The 9117-nt window shown below is 50.9% G+C and overlaps 1 protein-coding gene across 1 annotated transcript; it reads left to right on the top strand.

The window, feature by feature from the left end:
* The first annotated feature begins 446 nt into the window (after positions 1 to 446).
* On the top strand, positions 447 to 8814 carry AMH (anti-Mullerian hormone). Its single transcript, XM_033136873.1, is given in 8 exon segments — positions 447 to 850; positions 1748 to 1776; positions 2984 to 3162; positions 5429 to 5552; positions 7306 to 7349; positions 7351 to 7496; positions 7876 to 8257; positions 8259 to 8814. Coding segments are annotated over 8 exon segments (1860 nt in total). The 3' UTR covers positions 8811 to 8814.
* Positions 8815 to 9117: the final 303 nt, after the last annotated feature.

The following is a 9117-nucleotide window of genomic DNA, read 5'->3' as shown; positions in this document are numbered from 1 at the left end:
GCGTCCGGACTTTGGAGATAACCAGCAGCTGAAAATAGAACAGAGAAGGATTTCTTTGAGCCAACCTTCTCCTCCTCCTCCTCCTCCTCCAAGAATCTCTCCAGGGAAGAACACTGTGCATTGTTGATTCAAGGACAGCCGGGTTGAAAGGAGAGAATTCGAGACACCTCTTCGCCTGCCGTTTCTTTCTGTCTCTCTCTGGACGCTTCCCCCACCCCCTCTTTCAAAGGATGTCTCCATTCGCTGCTGGTCTCCGACGGCTTTCCTAGAAGCACCTCGAGACAAACCATGCACCCCTTTCTCAGAGGAGTCGTCCTGAGCCTCCTGCTGATGATCAAGTCTATCCCTGCACCTGGGAAGGAGATTCTAGCAGGAGAAGGGCCTGAGCTTCCAAGCTCCAGGGAATCTGTGGGGCCCAATCCTCCAGAAGAGGAGAAGTCCTGGGCATGTCGGACTTTGGAGACCCCAGGATGACGGTGCAGGCACTATCTCCGACGGATGCAGAATGGGACGGGCCCTTAGGTCTGTGGCCCCACAGGGCTCGCTTTCGGTCGAGGCCCCGCGGAGACCCCGAGGGGCCGTTTTGTAGGGTGAAGGTGCACCGGGATGGGGAATGGAGCCGCCGTCCTCTGGAGGTTGTGGGTCTCCTCACCAGCTACGACAGCAGGTTCCTGAAGGCGCTGAGCGGGTCAATCTGGAGCGAGGAGGATTTGGAGGCGTTTGGGGTCTGCCCCACAGATGTGCCCCGGGGTCTCCTGGCCTCTCTGCAGCGGGTCGGCGCTCACCTGGATGACCCGGGCGAAAACAGGCTTCTGTGGCTGCACCTGGAAGAAGGTAGGTGTCCCTTTGCGTGAGAGCTCTTAAATTTGTGAGCGCCAATTTGTTTCCACACTTCAGATCATTGGGAAAGGGATTGAAAATAAAACTGCCAGGGTCATGGTGCCGTTCTGCAAATTGACTGTGCGGCCACCTTTGGAACGCGGTGAATGGTTCTGGGTGCCTTGCCTCAAAATGGAGTTGGAAAAGGTTCAAAAGAGGGCAGCCCAAATGGTCAAGGGGATGTAGCAAGTTTCCTAGGATCCGCGTTTGGGGCTTTTTTGTTTAGAGGAAGAGGCAACATGATAGATAAAATGATCCATGACCTCGGAAAAGTGGGATGTTGAAAAGTTTCCCTCCCGAACACTAGAACTACGGGAATCCCAGTGAAACTGAAGGTTGGAAGGTCCAGGACAGGTTTCCTAGTTGGCTCAGATGGCTTTGAGAAGGATTCGGACAAGTTTGGAGTGTTATAGATTTTCTCTATGACTGGAGGCAGTTTCTGAATATCATAGAATCGTTGGAAGGGGCCCAAGGGTCATCTAGTCCAACCCCCTGCAATGCAGGAATATCAGTTGCTGCAAACAACAGGAGGGGAGAGTGTTGCTCTGATGCATGAATCCAGTTTCCCAGAAGAGGCATCGGGCTGGACAGGATGCTGAACCAGCAGCCAGGCTCTTGTGTTTCTATGGAACCTCCCAGTCCAGAGGCAGTCTATCGAGATCCCTGGGTTCTTAAGGGTATTTGGCTGCTGTGAGAACAGGATGCTGGACTAGGTGGGCCATTGCCCTGATCCTGCCGCTGTGCTCTTCTGATGTTCTTATTTGGCCCCGTCGGTGTGGATTATAAGCAGGAGCTCTTGACACCCAGGCATCAAGATAACTTCCGGATTTAGTCTCCCAGTTTAAGATCCCTCTTCCCTTTCTCACAGCTTTGCAAGCGCCTTGTCCCTTTATTACGGTATTGGTGGCACCATCTCTGATCCCTGCCAGTGCTCTGTCCCTATGCAAAGTTTCCAGGCCGTGTCCAAGGGCAGCCCCATTCCCGAGTGTGTTGCAGTAGTCTAGCTCGGGTTCAACTAGGACATGAGTCACTCAGGCAAGGCCAGCGCCACTGCTGGCTGGTGCCCATTGGGGACTGGCGAGGCAGGAAGCAGCGACCCCAAAGAGCCAATGAGAGGCTGCGCTAGATTATTCTAGTCTCACCCCCCCCCACACACCCCTCCTCCCAGCTGGTTTCTGCAATGGTGGGATCTAGTTATGAGATTTTCTGATTTCTAGTATATGCAAAGAGGAAATAGTGATCTATGCAGCCAAAACAGAACCCCCCCCAATGCACAAGGGGGAAAGTGTTGACGGGCTTGGGATGAACCCCAAATATTGCAGAAACCCTTCAAATTTAAAGTGCCCCAGGAATCCTGCCCCCCCCGGCAAGGTCTCATGCTACAGGTCTCATGCTATCTCCTTCTCTCTGTATGCCTCAGTTCAGGGCCAGCGGTGGGAATTTGACGGGAGAAGAATAGAATCTATTCAGTTCCCTGAAAAGAACAGAATATATTGAAGAACAGAGGATACTGGGCAGAAAGTGCTGCATGCACTGCAACCTTTTATTGCAGTACTCACGGTATCTCCCCGCCCCGCCCCCGGTCGCCTCTGTTCAATACCAACAATGGCAATTTCGCCAGAAAAACACACAACTTGCCATAATGCAAAGAGCCGAATAAGTCCCCTCTACAACACATGCTGGCTGGTTCTTTGGATGTGCGGTACTTCTCGGCCGGAGCTTAGTCTTGGGATGGCACCAGGGTTTGACATGGGTGTTGGGTGGGTGGGTGTACTGCCAAGGCAGTGTGAATTGGATTGCCTGTTGCTTTTTAAAAATGCAGGCAGGCAGGCAAGGTTTTTATTATTTCATTTTATAATTATATGAAGTGGAGAGAACCGTTAGTTTCTGGAGGTGCTAGTCCTCATTGAGATCTCAAAGGATGCATGGTTTTCTCATAATGCAGAGCGAGTGATACCAAGTGCGCAGTGTAAGATTTTTGGGTGTGTCCCCCCCCTCCACCCGGAGCTGCGTTTACTATTTAAGCTGGAGTTTGGGGGGGGGGGTCTCCCTTGTCCCAGGATGAAAAAGGCCTCTGCCTGATTCTCCGGTTTCCTTCCTGCAGTGAAATGGGAGGCTGAAACGAAACTCCTCTTCCAGCTGACCTTCCAGGAGCATGCCGGGGGCTTTCTGAGGTCCCTGCAGCTGGCCCTGCTGATATTTTACCAAGGCGTAAAGGAATCGGGGGGTGTTGGGACCCCAGAGAAATTCCTGGTGGCAGGGGATGGTCTCCATCCTAAACAGGTATGCAAACGTGGATTGGGGGGGGGGAATTGTTGGAGGGACGATTATTTCATTCCTGGCTCTGGATGCCCCTCTTTTCCTTTGGAGAGCTCTGGGTGAGACGTATAGAGCTCCCCTCGGACTTTATCCTCGCAGCACAACAACCCTGTGAGGTAGGCAAGGCCCAAGGTCACCAGGTGAGCATCGATGGGATTTGAACCCGGGGGTCTTCCCAGTCCTAAAGCGACATGCCCATTTCATGGAGAGAGATCGTCCGCCAGCTGCCGTTTCAGGGAAATAGAACCCAACTATTTTTTAATTTAGATACCCCCTTTGCATCGCAGTTATTACGCTAGCCTGTTCAAATGCATTCCCCTCCTTTGTACTGCCTGGAAGGTTTCAGAAAATCCCCTTCCAGAATAGACTTTGCTTTGAGTCTCCTTCTTTGGAGGTCTTGAAGCGGAGGCTTGACAGCCATCTGTCAGGAATGCTTTGATGGTGTTTCCTGCTTGGCAGGGGGTTGGACTGGATGGCCCTTGGGGTCTCTTCCAACTCTAGGATTCTATGATTCTTGTGGAATGAATATGCCAGATATAGGTGGGTAGCCGTGTTGGTCTGCCATAGTCAAAACAAAATCGAAAATTCTTTCTAGTAGCACCTTGGAGACCAACTGAGTTTGTTCCTGGTATGAGCTTTCGTGTGCATGCACACTTCTTCAGATATCTGAAGAAGTGTGCATGCACACGAAAGCTCATACCAGGAACAAACTCAGTTGGTCTCTAAGGTGCTACTAGAAAGAATTTTCGATTTTGTTTTGACTATGCCAGATATGATATACTGTATGTTTGGCCAAACTGCAAGAGGCAGTGAAGGATAGGCGTGCCTGGCATGCTGTGGTCGATGGGGTCACGAAGAGTCGGACACGACTGAACGACAACAACAATGATTTTTGACTTCCCTCTTTTCGACACCCTTAGGAGAGACCTACTGGCAACTCTTTTGAAGCTTCAAGTATCTACAGTACTTGCAAATAATTTGGAATCCGATATCTGATGAGGGATGGTATACCCAGATCAACTAAGATTGTTTCAAAATATTTAGCCGTGATTTTTAAAGTGAAATTTGAAACTACTTAATGGTGGCTACCGATTCTTTTTTACGTTTCACGTGTTTAATAGATCTTGATCACCAATGTTTTATGCATGGTTTCTCTCTCTCTCTCTCGCTTACGATTTTATTGTCTGAATTGTGCCAATAAAAGCTGAGTGAGTGAATGAAATAGAGCCTCCATGTCCAGGACCACGCTACCAGTGAGCATAAGGTGCTGGAGTGCAGGCCATCCAGCTGACCTAAATAGATTCCTGGGCCCTGTTTTTCTTAAACTGATACTTTTAAGAAACATAAATGAGGGCATGACTTTCAGTTATTATTGTTGTTACTTAGTCGCTCTGCAAGCACAGCCCTGCGGAAATCCAACTGGTAAGGCCTTTCCCTGTCATCCGCAGCGTTGCCCAAACTCAGGTCTCCAGCTGTATTGAGACTACAAGTCCCATCATCCCTGACTGCTGGTCCTGCTAGCTAGGGATGATGGGAGTTGTAGTCCCAATACAGCTGGAGACCCAAGTTTGGGCAACCCGGAATTCTAGAGGAAGCCATTGGCAGAGAGACGTCACCCACTGAACTTCTGCCTAGCGGAGGTGATGCTAAGTGCCTGGGGTGCTGCTGCCTTCAGCCATTTTTGCAAATAGATAGATTTATTTATTGTCATTGTCCGTATATACACAGTATACACAACAACGAAAATCAAACTCCCAAAGACCGGATTTACCATACACATTTGCACATATCTCCAACACTCTCATCCTTATTAAAACATCATCTATTAAAACATAACATAATCCAGAGTATAACATAACCTATTAAAAGCATAGCATAACCTAAAAGCCTGTCTCATTCCTTACTACTCACTGCTTACTATTACCTACTACTGACCCTGAGATCATTATTAAGTGCAATCAAAGCTCTTGGATAGAAACTATTCAGAAGGCGTGTGGTTCGAGTTTTCATTATCCTGTATCTTCTGCCCGAAGGCAACAGTTCAAAAAGGTTGTGAGCAGGATGGGTGGGATCTCTCAGGATGTTGTGTGACTTCTTCAAACAGCGAGACGTGAAGATCTCGTCCAGGGTTGGTAGTTGGAGCCCAATAACATTCTGGGCAATTTTAATTATTCTCTGTAAAGCTTTTTTACAGAGAAATATTGGATGCTGTCTCATTTCCGCCCCACAGGTCGTCTGTCTCTCCAGAAGAACCCGGTACCTTGTCCTTCAGGGGTCGGCGATGTCAGGCAGACATTCACTGGGGCAGCTCAGCTTTGAGGTTTCCTTGGCAATCAGGCGCCAGAGCAGCAATGGTATGACCCCTATTGCATAAATTAAAATAGAAACAAACATTTTACATGCAAGCCAAATATTTGGGGTGGGGTGGGGGGGGGCTTTCATCCTGAGCTCAGAATTGCACCTTCCATAGCATGCAAGTAATACAAAATGAATTCCCTTCCCAATATATATATATATATATATTTATTGAATTTCCAAATTTTTCCAAATTAACTTCAAATGCAATTAATGTATTGGCTTTTCACTTCCAGCTCCACAATGTTTTTTGTTTTGCATTACACATCCAACTCTCATCTGTTACAAAAATCCCTGTAATGCAATTACTTTATCATTTTCCTTCCGCTGCTCCTCTCTCGGATCTCCTGCGGTTTCGCTTGCTTTTAGTGCTTTTCCAAATAGTCCAAAAAAAGAGGCCTCCATTCTTGTATAAAAAGTTCATCGAAATAAATCCTTTAAAAAGCATAACATGCTTTGACATCATCTGTATCTAAGATCACAAGGGCCCAATCCCAATCCTCACCACGTTGCAATCCTTACACGGGAGTAAAGCCTCTTGACCTTACAAGAAGAGGAGTTCAGGGATATGCTTTTTTAAAAAAATAACTTGATAAGTTTCATGCCTTTGCTTCCCAGTTTGCATTGCACTATTCTGTGCACCGTGACTCGCTGTTGATTTTATTATAGTTCGGAAATTGTTTTAATGTGATCCTTAAGGGTGAAGTTCTGTTTAATTATTTTTTGCCGATGTTTGATTTTACTGTGTACTGTTATATTCTAAGGGATGCGGGTGGCGCTGTGGTCTAAACCACAGAGCCTAGGGCTTGCCGATCAGAAGGTCAGCGGTTCGAATCCCTGCAATGGGGTGAGCTCCCATTGTTCGGTCCCTGCTCCTGCCAACCTAGCAGGTTCAAAAGCACGTCAAAGTGCAAGTAGATAAATAGGTACCGCTCTGGCGGGAAGGTAAACGGCGTTTCCGTGCGCTGCTCTGGTTCGCCAGAAGCGGCTTAGTCATGTTGGCTACATGGCCCGGAAGCTGTACATTGGCTCCCTCGGCCAATAAAGCGAGATGAGCGCCGCAACCCCAGAGTCGGACACGACTGGACCTAACGGTCAGTGGTCCCTTTACCTTTATTATATTCTAACGGATTATTTCCTATTACTTTATTTGACATTGTTTATTTTCAAAGAATAATAGAATTGGTCTACTCTGTCCTTCCTTGGAGGTTTTTAAGCAGAGGTTGGGTGGCCCTCCGTCACGGATGCTTTAGCCGAGATTCCTGCATTGCGGGGGGTTGGACTAGATGACCCTCTGGGGTCCCTTCCAACCTACAGTTTTTGATTCTACAAAGGTGGAAGTTGCATTTATGCTCAGTCCACTTTTGCCTCTGGCCCTGCCCAGCTCTGGGGGTCCCAATTCTACAATTCTACGATTTAATCCTCCCCACCACAACAACCCTGTGAGGTAGGAGAAGCAGAGAGGCAGTGGCTGCCCCCCCAGGTCCCTCCCACTGAGCTGCATGTGGCTGAGGGGGGGATTCGAACCTGGTCTTCCAAGTCTTGTGCTGCTAACCACTACACCACACTGCCTCTCATTTGATAATATTAAATAATAGCGCACAAAACAACAACAATAATAGCAGCAGCAGCTGTCTTTTCAGGAATTGTGGGAGGGGTCTTATTAGCTACACCCGAGAGAGACCTTCCATTTGCTCTACTCTGCAGGAAGCAAACCTTTTCCTCCTCCTCCTCCTCTTTGCCTCCTTGCAGGCACCGGCCTCTCCCAACACGAAACCCAAACCTCCCTGTTTGGTGTTCGACCCAAAATGCTTCACCCGCATGACTCCGGCTGTGTTGCTCCTGGCCAGGCTGAGACCACGAGTCGCTCAATCATTCTTCCCTCCTCATCTTTCCCTCGCCGACGACGGCAAGTTGGACATGGTCACTTACCTGAACCACAGGTGAGGACCCCTTTCCTCCCAGCTGAGGGCTGTGCTTGGTTTGCTCAAAAGGGAGGGCACTCTGTCCATGCTCAGGAGACCTTGGCTGATCTCCTTCCCTTGAAAACCAGCATTTCTCTCCCTCCTTTCTCTGGCTGCGCACATGATACACATTCAAGTGCATGGGAACGGCAGGAGTTGCTCAGGTTGGCTGGTTTCCTTTTGGGGCACCTGCTTTGGCCACTGCCGATCCAGCTTGGCCTGATCCAGCAGAATTGTCCTTATGGAACCTCCAGGTCCAGAGGCAGTCTATCTGGATCCCTAGGTTCTATGACATATTTGGCCACTGTGAGGCCATTGGCCTGATGCAGATGCCCTTCTGACGTTCTTGTCTCCGCAGTGGATCCCCGACGTTGGCCACGGCCGATGTGCAGCCCGCCCAGGCGAACGCCACCTCCGCCCACCCAGCACCCTCGAGCACCGGCCGTTTCCTCGCCGCTCTCTCCCAGTTCGTCAACAGGGTCCTGAGCCCTTCCGGAGAGCCACCGCCGGCCCCCGGGCCGCAGCTGCGGCTGAACTTTGACACCATGGAAGCCCTCCCTCACCGGGTGCTCAACCTCTCCGAGAAGGTGGCGTTGGAGCGGCTGGTCCAGTCCGAAGACCCCCTGGTGGTCTTGTTCCCTGAAAACAGCCAGGCCTTGATGGAGAGCCACTTGGCGCACTGGGCGCTGGAAGGGAAACTGCTCCGTCAACTGCTGCAGAAAATGCGGGAAGTGATTCGGTGAGCTGGCGGCCTCCCCGTCTTTCCGGGATCATGAGACCCTCTTCCACGGCCTCCTGGCCTTCTGCTACTACCCTCCCGGGGTCCCCGGTGGCGGCGATCCCGAGGAGTCCGCAGACGGCTCTCGTGGGCGGCGGAAGATCCACAGCCTGCTCCTTCTCAAAGCCTTGCAGGCCCTGCGCGCCCGCTGGCGGGGGTCCCGGAAGGCGGCCCCCCGCGCCAACCGCAGCACCCAGGAGCGCGACGACTACTGCCGACTGCGCAAGCTGAGGATCGAGCTGGTGTCCACAGGGTATATCATCTTCCCCGAATGGTACGACGCCAACAACTGCGCCGGGCCCTGCCGCTTCCCGCTGTCGTCCCGCGTCCCTGACTACTACTCGCACACGCTCTTCCTGCTGCGGGTCCAGGAGCAGGGGCTGCCCCTCGAGAGAGCCCCCTGCTGCATCCCTGTCAGGTACTCGAGGAGCATCATCGTCACCTTCACCAACGACCAAGGCATGAAGGTGAAGGCCTACCCTGACATGGTGGCCGAGGAGTGTGGCTGTCGGTAGAGAGGCAGGCTCAGTGGCAGCGGCTAGGGTACCAGGCCGGAGCAAGCTTTGCCTCCTCCCGCCGTTGAGCTCGCCTCTCCTTGCCCGGGTTGTTCCCTGTTCTCCTTCCCCATCATTACTTCACCCTCCTCCCACCGCTGACATCACCCTCCTTCGCTCACCATTGCCTTCACCCTCCTCCCACCTCTGACATCACCCTCCTTCGCTCACCATTGACTTCACCCTCCTCCCACCACTGACATCACCCTCCTTCGCTCACCATTGACTTCACCCTCCTCCCACCACTGACATCACCCTCCTTCGCTCA

This window comes from Lacerta agilis, chromosome 18 (genome assembly GCF_009819535.1).
Source record: "Lacerta agilis isolate rLacAgi1 chromosome 18, rLacAgi1.pri, whole genome shotgun sequence".
Lineage (NCBI taxonomy): Eukaryota > Metazoa > Chordata > Lepidosauria > Squamata > Lacertidae > Lacerta > Lacerta agilis.
Note: the sequence above shows the minus strand (reverse complement) of the source record. Positions and strands in the feature narration are given on the sequence as shown.